At 48.9% G+C, this 22,470-nt stretch overlaps 8 protein-coding genes across 8 annotated transcripts; 7 read left to right on the top strand and 1 right to left on the bottom strand.

Moving 5' to 3' along the window:
- The first annotated feature begins 541 nt into the window (after window positions 1-541).
- BJX67DRAFT_363517 (U2 snRNP complex subunit CUS1) lies at window positions 542-3,057 on the top strand. Its single transcript, XM_071030100.1, has 2 exons — window positions 542-726; window positions 779-3,057. Exons 1-2 carry the CDS (start codon window positions 670-672, stop codon window positions 2,384-2,386), a joined length of 1,665 nt encoding a protein of 554 aa, XP_070882589.1. The 5' UTR covers window positions 542-669; the 3' UTR covers window positions 2,387-3,057.
- A 1,030-nt stretch (window positions 3,058-4,087) lies between these two features.
- Window positions 4,088-5,877, top strand: BJX67DRAFT_255898 (SWIRM domain-containing protein). Its single transcript, XM_071026293.1, has 2 exons — window positions 4,088-4,182; window positions 4,462-5,877. Exon 2 carries the CDS (start codon window positions 4,466-4,468, stop codon window positions 5,561-5,563), a length of 1,098 nt encoding a protein of 365 aa, XP_070882588.1. The 5' UTR covers window positions 4,088-4,182; window positions 4,462-4,465; the 3' UTR covers window positions 5,564-5,877.
- A 589-nt stretch (window positions 5,878-6,466) lies between these two features.
- On the top strand, window positions 6,467-7,944 carry BJX67DRAFT_374496 (CDC50/LEM3 family protein; the record flags this gene model as incomplete). The annotated part of the gene is made up of 5 exons (XM_071031558.1): window positions 6,467-6,566; window positions 6,709-6,812; window positions 6,874-7,585; window positions 7,635-7,797; window positions 7,845-7,944. The coding sequence occupies 5 exons, from the start codon at window positions 6,467-6,469 to the stop codon at window positions 7,942-7,944; spliced, it is 1,179 nt and encodes a 392-aa protein (XP_070882587.1).
- Window positions 7,945-8,398: 454 nt separating this feature from the next.
- BJX67DRAFT_374495 (zinc metalloprotease) lies at window positions 8,399-9,412 on the top strand (the record flags this gene model as incomplete). The annotated part of the gene is made up of 2 exons (XM_071031557.1): window positions 8,399-8,677; window positions 8,759-9,412. 2 exons carry the CDS (start codon window positions 8,399-8,401, stop codon window positions 9,410-9,412), a joined length of 933 nt encoding a protein of 310 aa, XP_070882586.1.
- Window positions 9,413-9,631: 219 nt separating this feature from the next.
- spt16 (chromatin-remodeling protein SPT16) lies at window positions 9,632-13,390 on the bottom strand. The gene is made up of 7 exons (XM_071026292.1): window positions 12,980-13,390; window positions 12,834-12,918; window positions 12,654-12,775; window positions 12,440-12,595; window positions 10,959-12,390; window positions 10,312-10,907; window positions 9,632-10,256 (listed from the first exon to the last, which is right to left on the bottom strand). The coding sequence occupies exons 1-7, from the start codon at window positions 13,157-13,159 to the stop codon at window positions 9,771-9,773; spliced, it is 3,057 nt and encodes a 1,018-aa protein (XP_070882585.1). The 5' UTR covers window positions 13,160-13,390; the 3' UTR covers window positions 9,632-9,770.
- Window positions 13,391-13,717: 327 nt separating this feature from the next.
- Window positions 13,718-15,177, top strand: BJX67DRAFT_374493 (putative mitochondrial carrier protein; the record flags this gene model as incomplete). Its single annotated transcript, XM_071031556.1, has 3 exons — window positions 13,718-13,927; window positions 14,106-14,257; window positions 14,319-15,177. 3 exons carry the CDS (start codon window positions 13,718-13,720, stop codon window positions 15,175-15,177), a joined length of 1,221 nt encoding a protein of 406 aa, XP_070882584.1.
- A 1,372-nt stretch (window positions 15,178-16,549) lies between these two features.
- On the top strand, window positions 16,550-19,154 carry BJX67DRAFT_255646 (putative MFS monosaccharide transporter). The gene is made up of 6 exons (XM_071026291.1): window positions 16,550-17,010; window positions 17,074-17,151; window positions 17,208-17,496; window positions 17,564-17,757; window positions 17,859-18,571; window positions 18,637-19,154. Exons 1-6 carry the CDS (start codon window positions 16,952-16,954, stop codon window positions 19,032-19,034), a joined length of 1,731 nt encoding a protein of 576 aa, XP_070882583.1. The 5' UTR covers window positions 16,550-16,951; the 3' UTR covers window positions 19,035-19,154.
- A 592-nt stretch (window positions 19,155-19,746) lies between these two features.
- pmt2 (protein O-mannosyl transferase) lies at window positions 19,747-22,445 on the top strand. The gene is made up of 5 exons (XM_071026289.1): window positions 19,747-19,974; window positions 20,050-20,180; window positions 20,235-20,787; window positions 20,857-21,616; window positions 21,673-22,445. The coding sequence occupies exons 1-5, from the start codon at window positions 19,837-19,839 to the stop codon at window positions 22,314-22,316; spliced, it is 2,226 nt and encodes a 741-aa protein (XP_070882582.1). The 5' UTR covers window positions 19,747-19,836; the 3' UTR covers window positions 22,317-22,445.
- Window positions 22,446-22,470: the final 25 nt, after the last annotated feature.

Below are 22,470 nucleotides of genomic sequence, written 5' to 3'. Positions count from 1 at the left end.
CCTATTATATAATATTACTTGATGTATATTATAAACCTTTACTACTTAATGCTTACTTTAAATTTTATTATTTTTTAAAGTAGATATTGCAAGTTAAATCCTCCCCTCTTGCTCTGCTAAGTCTTGATTTAATAGACATGGTTTTTGTGGCATGGTGGTGGTTCAAAGTTCAACATGTTGAACGACGCGGTCAAAATCGATGGGGGTGGACGGTTCAGTCGGGTGGATGGTTCGGTCGGGAATTACGTTACAGCAGATCCATTAGCTATCAATGTCCGAGTTCTCTGACACTAGCGCTGCACCTTCCCAAGATGTTAAATAGAAATAACAACAACAACTATTTGTCTAGTTCCACAAGCCATTAACTTCATCTATTATAAGTTGCTAGTTATTAGGTGATCCAATCAATCTACTTACTTTGCATTAACAATGGTTAAAATCAACGTCATTGATGCCTGACGATTCAGACACAAACAATGACCTGGTGGAGCTGGAGCCGAAGATGGACTAACTATTCTAGGCATAGTATGGGGAGGAATCAGACAATTCTTGTCACGAACCTGCAATAACAGTAAATGCATTCTCTCCTCGATCCTATTCCCACTGCAAGTCTCGCCCTAAGTCTGTAAAGGCCCTCAAGTCTACAGAAAGAACCCCGACGCAAGCGCTATGAAACTGAGCAAAAACCAGCTTAGAAGGGCACGCAAGAAGGCTCTGAAGTCTCAGGTACGCATCGAATATCCCGTTTTATCATGTAGGCTAACGTGTTTCTTCCAAGACCCCTGAACCGGCGGTCCACGACGCGTCCGATAAGGGAAATCAAGCCTTGGTAGCTCGTTCAGATACCGATGGCGTTGGTCCGGAAAACTCCATTTCTCTTGACCCGGATGATCCCCTGTGGCAGATATACAAGGATATTGCTAGCAGATTTGATGAAGCCGAGGAGACGAAATCATTATCAATTGAGACCCAGAAACCGGAGGTCTACTTTGATGATGACGCCGACATCCCGGAGGAAGAGGACGACAAGACCCCAGCCCTTTCGAAGCGCAAGCGCAAGGAATTAAACAAATTATCAGTTGCCGAGCTCAAAGCGATGGTTAGAAAACCCGAACTAGTAGAGTGGACAGATACTTCAGCTCCCGACCCTCGCCTTTTGGTTCACATCAAAGCTCATCGAAACGTCGTTCCAGTGCCTTCCCATTGGTCCTTAAAGCGGGAATATCTCTCGTCCAAAAGGGGAATCGAGAAGCCGCCTTTTGCCTTGCCCAGGTTTATCCAAGAGACTGGAATCTCGGAAATGCGCGATGCTGCCTTGGATAAACAAGAGCAAGCAAGCCTTAAACAGAAGCAACGTGAGAGGGTCCAACCGAAAATGGGGCGGCTTGACATTGACTACCAAAAGTTATACGAGGCGTTCTTTCGTTTCCAAACAAAACCCGAATTAACTCGTTATGGTGAGGTTTACTACGAAGGAAAAGAATTTGAGACCAACCAGCGTCATCTTCGCCCAGGGGAGCTCAGCTCAGAACTGAAGGACGCTCTCAATATGCCCCCTGGTGCTCCTCCCCCGTGGCTGATCAATCAGCAGCGCTATGGACCCCCCCCTTCTTACCCAGCTCTAAAGGTTCCCGGCCTTAATGCCCCTCCGCCGCCCGGCGCTATGTGGGGGTACCACCCTGGTGGGTATGGGAAGCCCCCAGTTGATGAACACAATAGACCTCTGTATGGAGGCGATATTTTTGGTGTCCTGCAACCCCAACAAATTGTGCAACAGGGCGAACCGGTTGAAAGGGACCTCTGGGGAGAATTACAAGAGCCGGAGCTATCCGACGAAGGAAGTGAGGAGGAAGAAGAGGAAGAGGAGGAAGAAATTGATGAAGAAGATTTAGATATTGGATTAAAGACCCCCAGCGGACTGGAGACTCCAAGCGGGCTGGTCTCAGCTGTTCCGTCAGAGTTAACCAGCATCGAGAATGCGCCTGGAGAGTTCGACGTGCGCAAGCAGTACCGTGGAACTCAAACTGAGGAGTCTGTCGGCAATCGAAGTGCCTTCCACGTCATACCTGAACGGCAGACGCAAGTACAGGGTTTCTTCGGGGGTGATAGGGTATACGACCTCCGTCAACCCCCCGAGAACCTGCCTGTTCTCGGCGCGGAAGATCAGAACCGCAAACGCAAGAAACCCGGCGATGTCGATGTATCCGTGGATCCGGATGAAATGCATGGCGATGATGGACTAGACAATGAACATCTCAGGAAGCTTTATGAGTCCCGGAGACAGCAGGATAACAACCCAAACTGGCAATTCCAGGAAGATCTTAGCGACATGATAGCCTATGAAAGCCGAAAGAGACTCAGACCCGAGAAACAGGCCAGGCATTAGGACAGCTTTTGATTTGGCTATCTGACTAAGTTTCTATGTAACCTTGGGGCGTATCATCGTTCGTTCTATCAGTTTTATTTGGTCCAATTGTCCGATAATGAAAAGACCTTGACATAAGGAAGCATGTTGCTTGAGACAACTTTACTCGGTATTATCTCTAATCATTAGGGATTTATTGTTAATATTTGCGAGCCACCGGCATCAGTACGGTTCTTCCTGGAAGAGACTGAACTTTCCGTGGTACTACAAGGAGCTGTGATTGTTCTTCCAAGGTTGTTCCCTTCGTATCGCTAAACTACTAATCGCCCTGGGTTATCAATTTCATCGCCGACTCTACCTTGATATGTCTGATTGCTGAATTGTGCTGCGGCTTTGGAAGGGGATGATGCTAAGGCTGATGTTTTCATGGGTCAGTATAATCCAAGAATCATGTACCTCTTGTGAATGGCAAAGTTCTGTCAATCGCCCCGGTTCTCAGTGCTACAGGCACTGCCTGTCTTGAAGTAATCAATCTAAAAGAGGAAATACAAGCAATATATTTTGATAGTAACATTGCGGCAGGAGCTCTGGAATTTAGATTAAAGGTGGACGTTTTCGGGACAACATTAGGTACCTACAGACCAGTGATGAAGGGAGAACTGTTGGGATGGAATTCCGGGCCGCCACACTTTCAGTCTCCGTTCCTGCGTCCTGATTTCTCGAAAGTTGATGTCCAAGAGTGTGGGAATGTGTGAACTGAACAAGGTCCTGAGCGCCCTTGGTATGGACTCTGCACTGCGGCTCTGAGGGGGAGTGTTGCAACGAGGTCCGAGTTCCGATGATCTTTGCATGGTTCCAACACCTTCCCATCCGATGGGCGACTGTTCGTCTCGAACGGCGTGCTCATTGGTGGTTGACCCGGAGGCCAGTATTATGTTTGCTTTTTGTCAATTCATCCTGAGTCATTGTCATCGCAGGACCAGAATAATCTGGGTCCCGAAGGCCAACATGGCTGCTCCAGCCTTGGATGTTTGACTCATCCAACTAACTCTGGCTCTTCGCCAAGTCAATTGAAGTCTGCTTGGGTGGATAACTTACCCTTCGTCCAGGGTGATGTCAGCCATGATTCAACGTTTCAAGAAAACCCCTCCATCCTTCCAACCAGCTTTCAGCCCAACCACTTGAGCGAAGGTCCAATTCATTGGTCGGTTCAAGACCAAACTTGAACTAAGCCCCCCCTCAGTCGGGCGCTCCAGCAGCCAACCGTAACTTTGCTAAAATTAAACCTTGTCTGGGTTGCTGATGCAGCAAATCATTCCTCATCCCCTTCTTGTGACTCTCATCGTCATGTGGGAGATCACCCACCACATCCCGCTACGATCACACGCTGACCATCCATTGCTGGATTTAAGAGAAGGTGCACTTCCCACAGCTCGACAAAGTCTGGTCATCAGGTTTTCGCCTTCTGTTGCGGTCCCTAATTGGCCCCGCGAGGTGAGAGATTGGCATTGCGTCGTTGCTTCTACTGCCACGCGCCGGACCCCGCAGTCTCGTGAACATCCATTGTACAATCCACAGCACCCGCCAGCCCCATCCGTCCATCAGCAACACATTGACTCATAGCCCAGTCAGTCTTGCCGACTTGCGCCTTCCCAGCCGGGTCTTGATTTATCCTTGCTTGGACTCGTGACTGTTTTGCTCTTCTTTCCCTAGGCGGCCACTCCGTCGTCGCCGGTCGCAGTGTCTTATCGCCGAGATTGGGTCATACTTGCTGCCTGTCGCCACAGGACGAAGGCCCCTGACAAATCACCTTTCACGTGTGCTCTCCTCCTCAATTCCATTCCATTGTCTTCTCACATTACCCCATCACCCATCGCACCTCTCCATCCTTACGTATCAGGCTGCTCTATAAATTAAAGACTGCGGTGACTGTTTCTCCCAAATCGTCCCTCCCCGTCAGACTTCCTCCAAATTCCGGAGAACGCTTTCCAGGTCCTGGAGCCGGATTTATTTGAGATGACATCCTTTCCTGCAGCCTCGTCTCCCGTGGTGTCAACTGAGAAGCCCAACATGGGTCGCTTACCTTCGATGTCTAGTCTCATGTCTCCCCCGGAGCCTAAACCCTTCGAATCATTTAATCCCACATTTTCACCTCACAAGATGTCGCAGGATCCATCATATTCGCATGAAATCAAATTCGCCCCCATTTCCGCTGACCGAAAGCAAACACAGTCAGAGATGAATTTGCCATCACCACCTGTGACCCCGTATGCCGGGAATAAGAAAGGAAAATCAATCGTCTCAGAGCAACCCGAAGGAGATGCCTTGGTTGGCTCATCAAGAGACCCTGTCCTTTTTCCAAGGCATGAGTCCATCTCTGAAATCGCCACCGATGAGCCGCTGTTTGGTCCGATGCTGCCATCAGCTACCGAGGCTTTGATGGAACAGCACATAAACTCCCACATGGCAAGGTTCGAGAATAAGCTGAATAAACCAACGCGGGATGAGTACCGTTTGGCCCTTTCTTGCGTGCCCACTGTTTCGACGCGTTACAATCGCAATCCGGCGGCGTGGGCCCGGGAAGAAAGAGAGACTCTTGAGCGTCAGTTGGTCATGATGAATCGACATCCTCCCCGTGTCTTAGATGGCAGATTGAAGAGAATCGCGCCAGCGCCAACGAAAAGGGTAGTTCCTGCTCAACCCCGTGTGCAACGGACGCCCCGAGTAAAGCGCACACCAAAGTCTACCCCGAAGCAGAGGGCTCTGGATTCGTTTGAACTGCACTTACCGAATTCCAAGCCGTCCCGCAATAGCGGCACAAGTAGGGATGACACAGATTTTAATTCAATCAAGGATTACTCGCCCTCCCTAGAGGTACTCGGCGGCAATGCGAAAGCGCTGAAGGCAGACTGGAAAGGTCAGATGTTAGACCTTAGTAATGATCCAGATCGGTTATTGTTGACCCCAGCCGAACTCAACCTCGCTGCCACTCTGAGGCTTTCCTGTGCAACCTATCTCTGCAGCAAGCGCCGTATTTTCGAGGCTCGTATCAGAGCTTTGAGGATTGGCAAGGAGTTTCGCAAGACTGATGCTCAGCAAGCTTGCAAGATCGATGTGAATAAAGCAAGCAAGCTCTGGACTGCTTTCGAACGAGTTGGTCTCTTCAACCCCATACATTTCCAAAGGCATTCAGATTGATGGGGCGGTGCCACGGCGTGGCTTGAATGCTTCTGCAAGTCATTTCAACACTCCTCCCCTCATTGGCGAGCAATATTTATTTTTTGCCATCATCGTTTCGGCGCAAAACGTTTTATCCTGATATTTCTTGCGGCGGAACATTGTGCCATACAGGATTGGCTGTATTTTGTTTCTCTCTCTGTCTGCGCCTCCCTCTCTCCCTTATCTTTTTCAGCATAGTTGGTTGGCATGGATTGGATGATTCGGCGTTAATTGGGTTTTTCCTTGGCTTTTTTTGCTTTCTTCTGTCCAGGCGTTCGGATACCAGGCCTTGCGCTCTCTGTGAGACATCAGCCCCAATTGCAATGTGGTCGAGTCGAATCTTACTTCTGAAATAGAGCGTACTTAGTTTGGGCTTGCGAAATGTGCGCCTCGGTCCATGCTGACGTAGGAGATAGCTCTGGTTCTCAATCGATGAGAAGTTTCGGTTCAGTTCCGCAGATCAGGAGAGGATTTTGAATGCGCCCGGGAGGGAGGAGAGGAGAATCGGCGGAACCAGCGACGAGCTCAGGGCGCATTTCCCCCTTCCAAATACGGCTGCCGATCCTCACTCGGTCGGCCGACTGGTCCCTGTTCATCCAGTAGATTCAGAGCTTGCGGGAAGAGCCATACAAGAGAGCGAATAAGACGACGAGATATGCTCCATGTATGAAGGCCACACCGCCTGTCGCAGAAGTATCATGAAATCTTTGCGCTCGTCATCTGGTACCTTGGGCGGGCGAAGCTCACCAAGTCCGCAACTCGAGGCAGCTGCGCCACCACTTCTCTCCCTTGCACCAGCATTCAAATCTATCTTCTGCAACAACGCTCTCCATTAGACCCCATATGTTATCTTCGCGTATGGGAGGGGCTTTATGAAGAATCATGTCCAATCCACAAGGCGACCGTACTGAGCCGTTCGGCGAGCAGGAGCACAGGGGAGACGCGGACATCGATAAGAAACCAAAAAACAGAAGGCCTGCAAGTGAGAATATTCTACCCTCAACTGAGTTTCGATTGTACTTACGAGGTTTTGAGATACTGCCTTTCGGCAGCAACGTCTGAAGGCCTGGCAGTGGGTCTCCAAAAACACATATGACCGTGTCTGAAGTCTAGTTGCTGACGAGCACTTAGACCGATCCTGACGCCCAAAAGTGTCTTGCCTCTTTTCTTCGTGGTCGGAGTCATATTCGCCCCCATCGGTGGCCTACTACTGTGGGCAAGTTCAACAGTATGGCACCATGGAAATGTCGGATTTCGGCTTCCAACATTGATTTCCTTCTTTTTCACAGGTTCAAGAATTGGTCATAGACTACTCAGATTGCAAGGACGCCACGCTTAATGCGAGCGCCGTACAGATTCCCGATGGTAAATTCAAATATACCTTCAAATCCTCTTACGCAAGGCCAACCTGGCAACGAATCGAGGACGTTAGTGGAAGCCAGCTCTGCCGATTGATGTTTGACATTCCGGATTCCATGGGGCCACCCGTTTTCCTGTACTACCGCCTTACCAACTTTTATCAGAACCATCGGAGATACGTGAAGTCTCTTGACATTGATCAACTGAAAGGGAAGGCTGTGAAGAGTGACACAATCAATGGAGGCGCTTGCGATCCTCTCAGACTTGATGAGGATGGCAAACCATATTACCCGTGTGGACTCATCGCTAACTCTATGTTCAACGACACAATATCCAGCCCCATTTTCATGAACGGCCGCGACGGTCCTGAGACGTATAATATGACTAACAAGGGTATTGCCTGGGATAGTGACAAGGAGCTAATCAAGCAGACCTCTTACCAGCCAGGCGAGGTTGTCCCTCCGCCAAATTGGCGGGAACGTTACCCGGATAATTACAAGTACGAAATTCCTAATTTGCACGAAGACGAGGATTTCATGGTGTGGATGAGAACAGCTGCCCTTCCCACCTTCAGCAAACTATCTCGGAGAAATGATATTACAGCCATGGCGGCGGGAAATTATCAATTGGACATCAAGGATCGTATGTTGGCACCTGGGGGAATATTTTCGCCGTACTGACTCTTTAACAGGTTTTCCAGTCACAGATTTTGGTGGAACAAAATCCATCATAATCTCAACACGAACAGTTCTGGGTGGTCAGAATCCGTTTATGGGAATCGCCTACGTTGTCGTCGGTGGTGTCTGCGTTCTCCTTGGAGCGCTGTTTACGATTGCTCACCTAGTTCGTCCAAGGTAATATCTCTTCCTCTCTGTGTATAGTCCCATACTGATTGTATTAGAAAATTGGGGGATCATACTTACTTAACTTGGAACAATGAACAAGAATCAGCCGCGATCGCTACAGGGCGGGATGACAGGGTTGGGGCCCATTTGCACTAACATGGGTCGCTCTTCGTTTTTGGGGGAATTTTACTCTTCCCTTTCACTTCGCTCTCGGTCTTGTACATTAACAGTGTTTGGAAGTGTCTCTGTTGGTCTGGACGGTATCGGACCATTTCAGAGCGCTCAAATTGACGGATGAGCTGATGACTGGCTTTTAAGCCATCTTCATGTGGGTTTAGCGTATAATGGTCAATTGATTCATGCCGATCTTACTTCCGTCTTGGGACGTCGTCCTCGGTTGAATTCCTGATTGTTTGGGGAACACCTAGGTCATGTTTTGCGATTCTTTCATCCCTTGCTGTCTCATTCCTAACCCACGCCTAGGAATTCTGAATCCAACATACGGCAAAAGTTGCATACCATTTCACGTAACTGTGAGCAACGGCCGGTTTCTTTAATGCTCTGTTAGATTCCCTTGGTAAGCTTTTGAGCCTTCAAACACCTAGACGATATGCTTCAACTCTTTCAGTTTCAGGTGCTTCTGGTCTTTGTGATAACCAGTCTTCAGCAGGGTTGTTTCGCTGATTCGCGGCGTGGTTTTTGCGCCACAGCAGCCCCAGATGATTCCTTGAAAGCAGAGTTTCGGCGACTGAGCGCCCTCGAGGGTGTCGCTAATGTAGACCAGGAAAGTCGGAAGGCTGTAGAACCAATCGAGATAGCGACCTGGTTCCATGTTGTGAGCAGCAAAGCAAATGGGAATATCGTATCTGACGAGATGCTCGCTGCACAGGTTAGTACTATACAATTTCGACACCCCCGAGATTACTCTATCGACCGTCTTCTCTTGTGAGTACTATCTGACCAGCACAAGCTATCGTCCCTCCAAGAAGCGTATCGAAACGCGACAATAACCTACCGCCTTGAAGGAGTGACTCGCCAAACCAATGACAAATGGGCACGCAATGAGGAGGAACTAGCTATGAAAGATGCACTTCGTAAAGGAAGCTACAGAACCCTCAACGTTTACTTCCAGACCGACCTCCAAGCTCCTACTGGCTCTGGAAACCGAGCACGCCAACTTGACCTTTCAGAACAATTGGCAACCAGTGTGCTTGGCTTCTGCACTCTGCCCGACCCTAGCATCAATGTAACTAGCCCTCGTTCTAGTTATGTGAGGGATGGATGCAATGTGCTTGCAAACACTATGCCGGGCGGTTCCCTGACGCATTATAACCGGGGTGGAACTGCTATACACGAAATTGGCCACTGGAACGGTCTCCTACACACATTCGAGGGAGAGTCATGCTCGCCTGAGAATGAGGGTGACTATATTGACGACACCCCTCAAGAGTCTTTGCCGACAGATGGGTGTCCCGCTCTCAAGGATTCGTGCCCGGATAACCCAGGCGCTGATCCAATACACAATTTCATGGATTATTCGTCTGATGAATGCTACGAGCGTTTCACGCCATCGCAGGTCAAAAGGATGCGCGACACGTGGTATGCGATGAGAGAAGGGAAATAAGGTCGTGCTGATTGGCTTCCGGAGAATTTCAATGCATACTACTAGTAATGGTGGGTTTGGTACGGCCACCAGTGGATCTTGTCTTCTGGTACAAAGACGATGACGGCAAGAAGCAACCGGTCCGTATATGTACTCGCACTAATCCATCAATATCTTATTCCCGCCGTGACACGCGGTAGGTCTACTGTTCGACCGGGAGACAGTCAATCTCGCTGTAGAATAGTTCTCATGCCGAGGAATGGTGGGCTGGCATTCATCAATCTCTTTCTACTTAGGTTTCATTAGGCAATAAGTGTATAGAATACAAGGGTTAGCAAGGAGAGCTTGGGGACTGTAATCAAGGGTCTCGAGGTTCGAATCACCTCTTTCGCTTCTTACCCCGGTCCTCATCATCAAATCCACTTTCCTTGTCCTTCTTTTTTGCTTGTTGTTCCAGCTCGTCCCAGTCCTCGCCGCTTTCCTCGTCCTCCGCACTGAAATCATCATCAGCACTAGCGTCGTCATCGTATTCGCTGTCGTCTTCAGAACTTTCGTCCGCGGCAAGTTCAGATTCCGACAGTTCAAATGCTGATTCCTCCTCTTCATCTGAACCATCCTCGGAATCCGATTCCGCTGCCAAGAAAGACCAGCCACCATCGGCAAAGAAGCCGTATGGATCGCTGACGACTGTCTTCATGATCGTGGTCCAGTTCAGGTTCAGGGGGCCTTCGGTGAACGCGATGTCTACAGAATCTAGCCAGTCTTTCACGCCTTCCAAACTCTCCACGGGAATCGTGTTGATATGGACGGGAGGTCTATGGAAATCCTTGTAGACGAACACAAGATCGAAGTTTTTAAGCCCAAACTGTCGAGAGGTTAGCGATATTGCGGCATGCCGGCGAGTCGGTTTCTCAACATACCTGAACTCTCTCGAGATGTGCAATCTCAATCTCGTTCAGACTGATGACGAGGGAAGGGGGTTCGGTCAACTGAACGAGAGCGTCTGTGGTGGGCTGGATTAGAACATTCGAACGGTTTGGGACACCGTTAAAGCCGATCTCTCTGAAAGGAATGTCAACATCAACGCCCTCGTCCTTCCCAGCATCGGCTATCTTCTCGGCGAATGATTTAAACTCCCTATCCAAAGCCGCTCTCCGTCTTCTTTCCTCTTGCTCTGCCTCGAACTCCTCTTCATCCCCATAACGATGTTTACGTCTCCGATTTCCGGTCTCATCGAACTGCATCTCAGTAGCTTCTCGATAGAACTGGATGTCTCTCGTTTTCCTCTTTCCTATCATAATAGGCGTCTTGAGGTGGACGTGGATCAAAACAATGAGCTCGTGAGCACAAGGCTGAAAGAACAGATGTTTGACGTTGCTAAAAAGCACGTCAACGTGTTCATTGCGGAATGGAGACACATAACGAAGGCCATTCTGGTGTATCTCAACCTCCCCGGGAACTCGTTTATCCAGTGGGGGTCGAAGATAAACATCAGGTAATTTTACCGGGCGACGGTCTGGGATATATTGTTAGCCTCGTACTTAACTTTTTGGGAGGAACGACTGACTTCTGATCTCCACGAGCTTATCTTGCTCAACCACGTCCTCCATCTCTTTTTTCTCTTGTTCACGCCGTAGAGCATTCTTCCTTAGCTCAGTGATGTCCTGAGCAACCTGTGCGAATCGATCGTTGTCCTTCGATCTAAGGGTCAAATTGCGCAAGAAATGTGCTGATAGATCTTCGAAAGGTTGGTCGTCTTTCCTTCCAACGCCCTGACCTGGAGAGAGAAAGTTAATTCGAAGATAGGCGTATTCTCCTTCATCACTTTTGCTGGCGTTTTTTATCGTGTTGATGTGGAATGGTACTGGCCGGCCCAATATAGGAATAATCACGGTGGAGGCCTTGTGATCAACATATACCGTTAAATCTTTGACTCGGACCGGCAGTTGGTTGTCCCTCTTGTATGATTCGAATCTCTTGAACTTCTTTTGTGCAACTCCATTGTCATCACCGGTAGTGCCTGCAAATCGATCTAGGCCCTCCTTGGTTTTCTTCGCTGCCAACTCCTTCTGATGCTCACGGCGTCGTGCCTCTGCTCCTTCGTTGACCTGGGTCGGCCGTTCAGCACGGAGCTTTGTTCTGGTGACATTCCTGCTCGCAATAGCGCTTGATTTAGGTTCCTTCTTCTCCTTGGTCGGTTTTTGGGTCTCTTCTTCGTCGCCAAAGTAAAATGATACTGAGTCCATATCAATGCCAGCATCTTTGGTGAATACATGTGGCCCACTTTCACCGACCCGGATGGTGTCTGTTATCATCATCGAATAGACATTCTTTTTCTTGTCCTTCAAACTCGGGTCCTCAACGTCCACCAGCCCAACCGTGATGGAAAAAGTCATGCCGCTTTTCAGAATTCGGTTATTCTTGCTGTTTAGAATCATGTTGGAGTCGCGAAGTTCGATACCTATACCAGCACCGACATTCTTTAAGAAGTGAGACTCGAGCTCTGGTTTCTTGGCTCGTATGAGGTCGATGGCTTTGTTGTAGAGTTCCTTCGCAACCACACCGTCGCGCACCTCCTTCATGACAACTTCGTGAACATTCAAAATCAGCGCGTAGTTTTCTTCCTGTGACTTCGTTGGGTCAACAAGGTAAGTGCGTCCAATTACTGAACTGTAGGTCTTGTACCGGATTCCGAACCCGGCAATGATAATACCCGGCTCCAGATTGTTGTCATCGGACGTGGCTGTGAGTTTCAGGTCGTATTTCCCACCACTTTGAATGATGGGGCCATACGCCCAGTCAATTTGCTGGGGATCAAATTCAGAAGGTAATTTAGCAAGTTTGTTGAAGAACTTCGCATCGTCGATCTTAGCGTCGATGCGCATAGAGAGGGATTTATGCGTCATTTCCTTCTCTTCGTCGAGCAAGCTAGACATCTCATCGACAAAATATTCGGACATTAGACCACTACATGCTCTTGACGCATTACGGATAGACACCTGTCTACGTTAGCTCAGTGGTGGTAGTCATACTAGCTTGAAAACGTACTAATTCATCCGTATCTTTGACTGAGAAGCATGCTGCGGAAAGAGCGGGGGCGATGTCGACCTCCTCTAGTTCGCGAGAGATCTTTGCATATACGCGCTTCCAGTCCTCCACAAAGGGGCCAGTAGTTGTGTCTCTCGGTAGGATCCCGATCTTATTCTGCGAGCAGCGCACGATTAGCATGCTGGGATTCTGCTTCCCATATGACTTTACGAACCCCAGATGACTTTATCACATCCAAGCACTTTTCGAACACTTTTGTTTTTTCGTCCGCATCCTTCGTTGTTACCAATATTTCGACGGGGATCTTTCCACCTTTCAAAGGCTCCAGATGTTTCGCTATTTTACGGTTAGAGAATCGGTGCTGAGATTTAATCATCTTCGATTCGAACAATACCTTTCTTTGCTGTCGTTACAACGTACATCACATCCGGCGTAAACACGAGAAGAGTAGCAGGAAATTCGTAACCAAGCAACCAGAACTGAGAAATGTTAGCGGCAACAAGCCGATGCCACGATGAAGCACGAGATTCAACAGCATACATGTATCGCATTATTCTTCTGAAAGCTGTTGGCCTCGTCTGTTTTACCCATCAAGATGACAATAGAACCCACGCCACCAAATGTTGGATGGCTGGATCGTTTGTCAGTTTTCCATGCTGTATAAAAGCTTGAGAGGCGATTGAAAAATGTCGTCTTATCAATGACAATTTCGTCGCCCATGATGTGATTTTCTCCAGAGCAGCAGGGATGCTTCAAGAACTTGCTGTTCGTGCAGGGCAGAGTAGAAAAGCTGGAAATATTAATGGAAGCTATTGCAAACGATATGGTGGGAGGATGGAGTAGCTGGGTTGGAGAACACAAGAGAAAATCAAGAGAGATATCAATTTCTCAAACAAAGGGTCAATGGAATCAGTTGCAAGGACAGACGCGAAAAGACAATCACGCGCCTCTGTACTCTGAATTAGCATGGTTCCTTTTGGAGCATTCACGAGTATGTTTGCAATGTTTGCATTTATTTTCTCTTTTGGCGACCCTGGAAGCGAGCCAAAGCACTTTTGGAAGATATCGTCCTCTTTCAAGTGTGCCACCTTCTTTCCTGATGCGCAAATCTGCCTCGTTCTAGTTTGCGTCGTCGGCCTGGTAGCGCCTGCTCTGGCCTTTCATGAAGACTGTTGGGCAGTAACTATCAGGTTATTTCGCTCCAACCTTGACATGCTGTGCTTGAAGATTTGAGATCCGTCGCCTTCAGATTGCGGGCGGCTTACCGTCCAACCAAACATGGATCCTCGCTTTGGAGGGCCCGGCTCCCTAGGTCAGCCAGTGCAAAATGATGAGAACCGACTCTCAACACCAGAGGAGAGCTCCTCTCGCGGAAGTTCGCGAAATAATGCAGCTACGGGCGCTTCGGCTGCAGGTGTGCGGGCTCTTAGCGCGCAACTTGTCGCATTTTATTTCAGGGCGCCCGTAAAGGCATTTTTCCGTACTCGGGTTGAGTAGGTGTTCGTGAAATGCATCCGGAGTATCGGTTCGAGCTAATCTGACCCTGTCGCTTTCGTCCAGTTACATGGTACGTATTCACAAGTTTTTCTGTTGGTTAAACTCGGCACCCCTTTCCCAACTTCCCGAATCACGACGAATCCAAATCATTGCCCTCACCACTGGTCAGGCCTTCGCTCGAGCTGTTTATCCCAATCGTTCTGAGGGGGGTCGCTGGTCTTTGAATACCACAACCCCTGGTCTTCTCATACATGCTGTTCGTACACATGGTTGGCGTTTTATACCAAATCAGGTCATGCCTCCTCTTTTGGCTAATGCTGGGTAGGTTAACCGAAACACCCTGGCCGAAAGCGAGAAATGCGGCTAAACCATGTTCTGACAGGGTTGGTGCTGTGCTATATACATCATACCTTCAAGTCTTAGGCGCATTGCATGAACCTGTTTCCCAGGGTGTTAGGCGCATATATCCGCCGGCTCACCCTGCTGATACTTTCACAGCAGGCTTGCTTGCGGGGTCAATTCAGTCTATCGTTGCCGCTCCCCTGGATGCTCTCCAAGTCCGCCTTAGAATCAATGAAATTCTCGAAGGCCATTACCAAACCATGTGGCACTATGGGCGCAACAAGTTAAGACAGATCGGATTGCGTGGTATTTTCGCTGGCTGGAGCTTGTCGTTCATGCGCGACTCTTGCGGCAGTGCCGTCTTTTTTTCCTCCTTCGAGTACATCAAATCCCAATCGTACTACTCCTTCCTCACTACTTACTATGGCGCACTACAGGCCCATCAAGGAGTATATTCACGCTCACCCCAGTCTAGCGATCGTGGATTACCGCTTATTGAACCTCATTACGCTGTGGAACCGTGTTTCCTGATGGCTGCCGGAGTTGCCGCCTCAGTCGCTCAGCAAACAATCCAACATCCATTGAATGCTGTCCAAAACATTCATGTTTCCCGTTTAGAGTATCTTGATCACCAAGCCACTCTTCGCCCCTCTAACAGGCAGATGCTGCGGATTTATTATTTGGCGTACAGAGAGACGTATAAACGTTGCAAAAGAAAAGCCGCTCGAGCTGGAGGCTGGGCTAGATGGCTGTATCGAGGATTTTTGGGCACCGCTCTTCGCCAAGTCCCCAGCACCAGTGCCGGACTGGTGATTTTCGAACTGGTGCGCCGCAGACACGCTAATATGGCAGATGCCATGTATATACGGAAAGATGGCTATGATGTTTTGCTACGATGACCACTCTTGCTCAGCCGCCCTTAACACCGCCATTGGTTCCCTCTGGGTTCTCTTCCTGCGTTTTCCGACTGCTGGGGTCCGATGTTGCTGGACCTACGGCGTAGTTCTCAATAGAGGCATGTTCTTCTCGTGGAATTGAAAGCTCTACGAGGATATTGGATGCCGTATAGAGCTATTAGACCCTGAAATAGAGTCCTCCTTTTGAGAATGTGACCTACGGCAATTGCTTACACATGAGTTGCTTTTTGGGAGATTTGCGCCGCGCAAGCGCTCCTTCACAGAGCTTCCCCATCAAGAGAGTGAGGGGAGCCACCTGTAACTGGCCTGGAAGTCAAGCTGTCGGGTGCAGCGGTGATGCAATATTAAATAAAGAGTTCTTGCTTGAGGCTATGGGCGCCGCTGCACGTGGAACAGTTAGCGACCCACAAGATGAAGGAAAGATGACCATATCTGCCCTTGAGCAAACACAAGTTTGGGTGTTGCAAGGGAACTTTCACTTCGGAGCTGCGTCTTTTCTGGCCGTCGATCGCCAACATTTGGGCAGAGGTTGTTAGATGTTGGGGTGTGGAAAAGAAAAAATTTCGTTATAAAAGAAAATTTTGTAATTATTTTCTTTTGGAGCATCAAAAGATGATCCTATTTTGAGTGCGACTTGAGCGAAGGAGTCACCCGCTGCAATACGCCAAACGAAACAGGCCAGATCTTCGTGCTCGTTTGATCAACTGAGAAACAAGGTGGCTTTGTTGACTGACTCCTTTCCTTCACCATCAATCCCCCTCTTCACGGTTCGTATTTTCGCAAGCCAGAGGCCTCCCAACTCTTTCCACGTAGAACGCAAGCTTCATCCGCTGTCCTTGCGGTTCGATTTGTTTTTGGGATCACCAGTTGCCGTGAGCCGCTTCTTCTAGCCTTCCACCTGACCATCCCCTTTTGGCTGAATAGTCTCGAGAGACCAGCGTCATCCTGCATCGCTGGTGTCTTTCCTGTCTTGTGAGCGGCTTCTTGATCACCATCACCGCCGCTTTCTCCTCTTTCTTGACACCCACTCGCTTTGCCCGTCAATTCCCGCTTCTGTGTCTACTTCGGTTGTCACCTGCGTCTTATTGCAGGAGTTCCTCTCCCCAAAAGGCTCGCTGAGAGCTGTCCGTCTGATACTCTGGACACCTCGAGGTTGCCACCCGGCGTCTTGGTTCACCTGCCCCTTTATTGAAACCTTCGGGCCCAAACTTCAGCGGCGGAACACGGGAACTGTACCTCCGCATCACCTCTGGATCCCACATCCCACCACCGACTTCTATTCCAACCTTCGACCAACAATAGGGCTGACAAAGTCAGCCCCCCAACCGTCAATATTCCTCCAACAACGTCGTCACCGTCTACTTCCTCCAGCGTACCCTTGCGGTCTCTACAATCTCAGCCCCGCAATTACTCCACACGTGGTCCAGAATCTGCGAGCGAGAAGGGCAGTCGTCGCTCTTCTATATCGTCGGCCCACTCTGGCGGAACTGAGTTCTCGCTCTGGACCGACACTGGAGATTTAGCAGAACAGCTTGCTGATGCAGAAGACCCTCTTCAAATCCGCCTCATAGAATCCTTGGATCGTGGGCCTTCCGGTAAATCTGGATCGAGGACACGCACGAAGCACACGAAGCACGCGAAGCGTGTGCATTACCAGAACCAGCAAAATACCAGCGAACTTGACCTTGAGAAAATAGAAATACCACAACTCCCACCTAGGACGATCTCGCGGATAGAACGCTTCCTCGCTGTCATAATGTCTCCGGGTAATCATCAGTCTGCTCGAACGCGTGGCTTGGTCGGAAAGCCATTGCTGTAAGGCATTCATTCCCCCATCCAACATATGTGCCGTCGAATGCCGCTGCTAATATGACAAAGTTATTTTACGAGCGTTTTTGTATCATTAGGTGTCTTTCTTTTTGGCTATGATCAGGGTGTGATGTCTGGAATCATAACGTTTGTTGTCCCAAGTTTAACTCGCTACTTATAGACCCCCACTGACCGAGAAACAGAGGTTGGTATTTCAAAGACTACTTTAATCAGCCATCGCGCGCAGAAATTGGCACGGTTGTCGCAATCCTCGAGGTCGGAGCTTTCATTTCATCACTACTCGTCGGCAAAATTGGCGACCTCATTGGTCGTCGCAGGACGATTCTATATGGGTCTATCGTTTTCTTTATAGGAGGAGGTTTTCAGACCTTCGCAACGGGACTTCCTATGATGATGGTTGGGCGTATAATTGCGGGTCTGGGAGTTGGGGCGTTGTCCACTATTGTCCCTGTGTATCAGTCCGAGATCTCGGTATTATCTGCCTATTCACATACCCCAAAATCGACTCGGTTCGTTCTGCTAACTTCTGGACCGCCAGCCCCCTCACAATAGGGGAAAATTGGCGTGCATCGAGTTTACGGGTAACATATTTGGTTACGCCGCTAGTGTTTGGGTCGACTATTTTTGCAGCTTCATCGACAGCGACCTTTCTTGGCGCTTCCCGTTACTATTACAATGCATAATGGGCTTTTGTCTTGGCCTTGGGAGCCTTATTATCTGTGAATCACCGAGGTAGGTTTTTTTTTTTTTTTTTTTTTTTTTTTTTTTTTTTTTTTTTTTTGAGGTTGCGACCATGCAAGCAAGAAGTCGACAAATACTTACTCGGATTATAGGTGGTTATTGGATAATGATCATGATGAGGAGGGGTTAGTGGTCATTGCAAACCTCTATGGTGGAGGTGACCATCTCAATCCGGAAGCCCAAAAGGAGTACAGGGAGATCAAAATGAACGTCCTTCTTCAACGGCAGGAAGGCGAACGGTCGTACGCTGACATGTTCAAGAGATATCATAAGCGGGTTCTGATTGCCATGTCGGCACAAGCTTTGGCACAGCTGAATGGCATCAATGTTATCTCATACTATGCACCCCTTGTCTTCGAATCAGCCGGGTGGGCGGGACGTGACGCTATCCTTATGACCGGAATAAATGGCCTAACGTACCTTGCATCGACAGTTCCCCCGTGGTACCTTGTGGACCGTTGGGGAAGACGCCCTATTCTGCTTTCTGGGGCGTTGGCCATGATCCTTTCGCTTTCGGCAATCTCCTATTTCATCTTTATCGATATCAACGCCACTCCCACCCTGACTGTTATCTTCGTTATGATCTACAATGCGGCTTTTGGGGCTTCGTGGGGCCCAATACCATGGTTATATCCACCGGAAATCCTTCCCTTAAGCATACGTGCGAAGGGTGCAAGTCTCAGCACAGCGACAAATTGGGCTTTCAATTGGCTGGTTGGCGAGGTAACCCCGATTCTTCAGGCTGCTATAAAGTGGAGACTTTACTTGGTTCATGCTTTTTTCTGCGCTTGTAGTTTTGTTGTTGGTGAGTTGCTCCATCATGTTCCTGCTATTATTTCCGAATTTCCGTCTGACACATGTCTCTTCTAGTTTACTTCCTTTATCCTGAGACGAGCGGCGTTCGTTTGGAAGATATGGATATACTCTTCGGGGATGCAACGACAGCCATGCCGACTCCCGCTACCCAAGGCGAGCGCGGTTCCCTTATGGGCGCTGGTTCACCGGTGCCTTCGCTTGACATTAGACGGCCGTATGGTCAGCATGGAGCAGACAGTGCTATTCCTGGCTTAAACATCAATCCTCCCAATATTATGGGTGATGAACACGGGAAAAGTCCTCAGTTGGGCTCCCAGGATGAGAATGGGAGCAGATCCGAGGGATTAGGAGGATGGATATCTAATATAGTCAGTCGAAACAGGGGATCGTCACATCGTGTACTCGACACCCGGTATCGAAGACTAGGACAGGAAGAGGAGGCCGAACAATGAGCGCGTCGAGTCGGTGATGCTTGCTGCTTCTCGCCGTTGCAACAATTATATACCCATCCATTTCTCTGTCTTATTTCTGGGCCTAGGCCTTTTTTTTCACTTTGTCTTTCTCTGTTTTCTGTTCATAGTCATGGACTGGGCTTTGGCAATTGAATATCATCACTGCATTCTTCTGTCTTCCGAGTCTCCCCGCTTGAACCCCACCATTCTTCTTCTTTTCACATAGGCAAAATGAGATGTTATCTCAGGGCTGTTGGCTCGCCGCGCGCTAAAAAGTCCGTTGGTTTGGGGGTTGTTGGAAAACAAGGAAATTTATTTTTTGAATAGAATAGAGCAATCTGAATCGTTCGAAAAAAAAACCATGGACCCCAGCACGGTGTTCTGTCGGCGTTTGGGCCTTCGTTGGCCGTATTTCGGCGTTGGGAGGCGGACGATTTCCAGTCACTATTAATAAATTCTGCCGGGCGAGCTTGCAAAGGGCCCCCGAGGTCCCGCCTGGGCGCAGAGGCCAAGTTTCCCTTTGTGATTCCGACCTCATCCTTGCATGCAGATCTCCCCTCTCCCGACACAGAGTCCTCGATAGAAAACACGCCTTCCCTCATGAACACATTTTCTGTTTAACTGCAAGGGAGCACCGCGCTGGTTCAAGAGATATGAGCGTTTTCCACTGTGCCTGAGCTTCCTATCTTGTCGCACTCTCCTTCTGACCTGATTTATACTACATATTCTTCAAGGCCTACCATTCTTTCCCAAATTGCCCTTCGCCGCTAGCTAATTGGAGCTCGAGTTACTGTTCTTCAACATGGCTGACATTGGCTCCGGGTCAAGCACCGGTGCTAGCTTTGCCTCTGATGTGCGACGTAGAAATGTTCCGCCCACCGATAGGCCTGCTAGAACTTCGAACATAGCTCAAGCTGATAATGGAAAAAGAAAGCGGCAGGTATGTGGCTCTCACGATATCCCCAAACGCGCTTGCTTGGCTTCCTCATTGCTGATGCCATTGCGTATTGTGTAGCCCAGTTCTTATCTCTCTATCCTAGCCGGTTGGGAGCCACTGATTGCACCTGTTTTCTTGACAGCCCTGTCCATGTTCACCCGGATGTACCGAATTGGCCGCTCGAATATCGTGACTTGGGATGAAGCACAGTAAGAGCCACTCGCATACCAGCCTAGAGTTCCAGCCGCTTATAAGGATTATAGCTTTGGGAAGTTCGGTTCACATTACCTTAAGCGCGAGTTCTATTTCGATGTGCACCCTCCGCTGGGAAAGATGCTTGTTGGCTTGTCGGGCCTTCTTGCCGGCTATAACGGATCGTTCGAGTTTAAATCAGGTGAAACATACCCAGAAGAGCTAAACTATACCTTTATGCGCTTATTCAACGCCGCCTTCGGCGTGGTATGCGTCCCTCTTGCATATCTTACGGCACGTGAACTTGGTTTCCGTCGAGCTACTGTCTGGCTCGTAAGCCTGATGGTGCTTTTCGAAAACTCATATGCCACTATATCGCGGTTTATATTGCTTGATTCCATGCTGCTATGTTTCACTTTTACGACCACGTTTTGCTGGGCAAAATTTCATCGACTGCAGCATGCTAGCTTCTCCGTTGAGTGGTTTGGCTGGCTTCTTTTGACCGGTGTGAGTATTGGTTGTGTGTGTAGTGTGAAGTGGGTTGGCCTTTTCTGTACGGCACTTGTCGGTCTCTACACAATTGAGGATTTGTGGAACAAGTTTGGCGACCTCAAGATGTCCGAGGTTTGTTCAAAATCTGGCCTGATTGGTTTTTTTTTTTTTCGATCCTGTTTACTGATATAGTATCAATAGGTCACGCTCGCCAAACACTTCGGTGCACGGGTATTTGGCTTGATTATAGTACCGGCTCTCGTGTATCTCTTCTCTTTCTATATTCACTTCCTGATCCTGGAGAACAGCGGGCCAGGTGATGCGCAAATGAGCTCTCTCTTCCAAGCCAATCTTAAGGGAACCCAGGTTGGCAAGGACAGTCCGCTGGAGATAGCAATTGGCTCGAGGGTCACCGTAAAAAACATGGGATATGGCGGTGGACTCCTTCATTCCCATGTTCAGACATACCCTGAAGGGTCCTCACAGCAGCAAGTTACCTGTTATCACCATAAGGACGCAAATAACGATTGGTTCATATACCCTAATCGCAAAGAGGCGGACTATGATGCGAATGCCGATTTGAGATTTGTCGGTGATGGCGATGTGATTCGTTTCATTCACGCCCAAACGGGCCGTAACCTCCATTCGCATAACATTCCAGCCCCGATCACCAAGAGTCATTACGAAGTTTCTTGCTATGGCAATCTAACAATTGGTGACGATAAAGATCATTGGAAGGTTGAGGTGGTCAGTGATGTGGCGTCGAGGGACAGAAGCAAGATCAGGACTCTTACTACCGCGTTTCGCCTGCGACATCCCGTCCTGGGTTGCTATTTACGCGCAGGCAACACAAACCTTCCCCAGTGGGGCTTCAAGCAAATTGAGACGACTTGCGTCAAGGAGAATAAGCCACGGGATGTTTATACACATTGGAACATTGAAACTCATTCAAACGACCGACGTATGAGTGTGCCTACTTTCATTTTGCCTTGAAATGACACTAACATCTAAGCACAGTTCCACCCGGCGATCCTGGATCGTACAAGTCTCCGTTCTTCAAGGACTTCGTACACTTGAACGTTGCCATGATGACGTCCAACAATGCCCTGGTTCCGGACCCTGACAAGCAGGATGATCTTGCCTCGAAATTCTGGCAGTGGCCCATACTCAATGTCGGTCTTCGGATGTGTTCTTGGGATGAAAAGGTGGTCAAATATTACCTGCTCGGAAACCCTGTTGTCTATTGGGGCAGCAGTTCCAGCTTAGTTGTCTTTGGTCTTCTGTTTTTGTGGTACCTCGTGCGATGGCAGCGCGGCTACAATGAGCTTACCAAAGCAGATATCGACCACTTTCATTATGCTGGCTTGTACCCTGTTGTTGGCTGGCTTCTGCATTATTTCCCATTCATCGTCATGGCGCGAGTGACCTACGTTCACCACTATTACCCCGCGCTGTATTACGCTATACTGACCTTCGGATTTTGCATTGATTGGCTTACTCAGACTCTCAACACAAAGGCTCGGTGGTTGATATATGGATTCCTTTATATCCTCGTTTCGGGGATGTTTGCTTACTTTCGAGTGATTGTCTTCGGCATTGAAGGCCCGAGCCAACAGTGGCGTCACCTGAATTGGCTGAGCGGCTGGCGAATTGGTAATTGAATGTCCGAAAATGATCTTCCAACCAAGTTCCCCCAGTTTGGCTTTCCCGTGCCTCGCTCACTCCTGTCTCTTCCCTCCTTTACTCTGCCCGTCCTTTTATCTGTCGTTCCCTTCAAAAGAGGCTGATGTATTATCTACTGATCAATATGCCATT

The sequence above is a fragment of the Aspergillus lucknowensis genome (genome assembly GCF_044049455.1).
Source record: "Aspergillus lucknowensis strain CBS 449.75 chromosome Unknown BJX67scaffold_50, whole genome shotgun sequence".
In the NCBI taxonomy this organism is placed as follows: domain Eukaryota; kingdom Fungi; phylum Ascomycota; class Eurotiomycetes; order Eurotiales; family Aspergillaceae; genus Aspergillus; species Aspergillus lucknowensis.
The sequence above is the reverse complement of the archived record's forward strand: the minus strand, read 5'-3'. Positions and strand labels throughout refer to the sequence as shown.

Coding starts and splice junctions, on each gene's coding strand:
- BJX67DRAFT_255646 (XM_071026291.1), top strand. CDS start 16,952: ATGTCTCCGGGTAATCATCAGTCTGCTCGAACGCGTGGCTTGGTCGGA. Junction 17,011..17,073: donor TTGGTCGGAAAGCCATTGCT/GTAAGGCATTCA, acceptor AATATGACAAAG/TTATTTTACGAGCGTTTTTG. Junction 17,497..17,563: donor TGTATCAGTCCGAGATCTCG/GTATTATCTGCC, acceptor CTGGACCGCCAG/CCCCCTCACAATAGGGGAAA.
- spt16 (XM_071026292.1), bottom strand. CDS start 13,159: ATGGGCGACGAAATTGTCATTGATAAGACGACATTTTTCAATCGCCTC. Junction 12,919..12,979: donor AGAAGAATAATGCGATACAT/GTATGCTGTTGA, acceptor AACATTTCTCAG/TTCTGGTTGCTTGGTTACGA. Junction 10,257..10,311: donor CACATCTCGAGAGAGTTCAG/GTATGTTGAGAA, acceptor ACCTCTCGACAG/TTTGGGCTTAAAAACTTCGA.
- pmt2 (XM_071026289.1), top strand. CDS start 19,837: ATGGCTGACATTGGCTCCGGGTCAAGCACCGGTGCTAGCTTTGCCTCT. Junction 20,181..20,234: donor GTGACTTGGGATGAAGCACA/GTAAGAGCCACT, acceptor TAAGGATTATAG/CTTTGGGAAGTTCGGTTCAC. Junction 20,788..20,856: donor GCGACCTCAAGATGTCCGAG/GTTTGTTCAAAA, acceptor TAGTATCAATAG/GTCACGCTCGCCAAACACTT.
- BJX67DRAFT_255898 (XM_071026293.1), top strand. CDS start 4,466: ATGTCTCCCCCGGAGCCTAAACCCTTCGAATCATTTAATCCCACATTT.
- BJX67DRAFT_363517 (XM_071030100.1), top strand. CDS start 670: ATGAAACTGAGCAAAAACCAGCTTAGAAGGGCACGCAAGAAGGCTCTG. Junction 727..778: donor AGAAGGCTCTGAAGTCTCAG/GTACGCATCGAA, acceptor GTTTCTTCCAAG/ACCCCTGAACCGGCGGTCCA.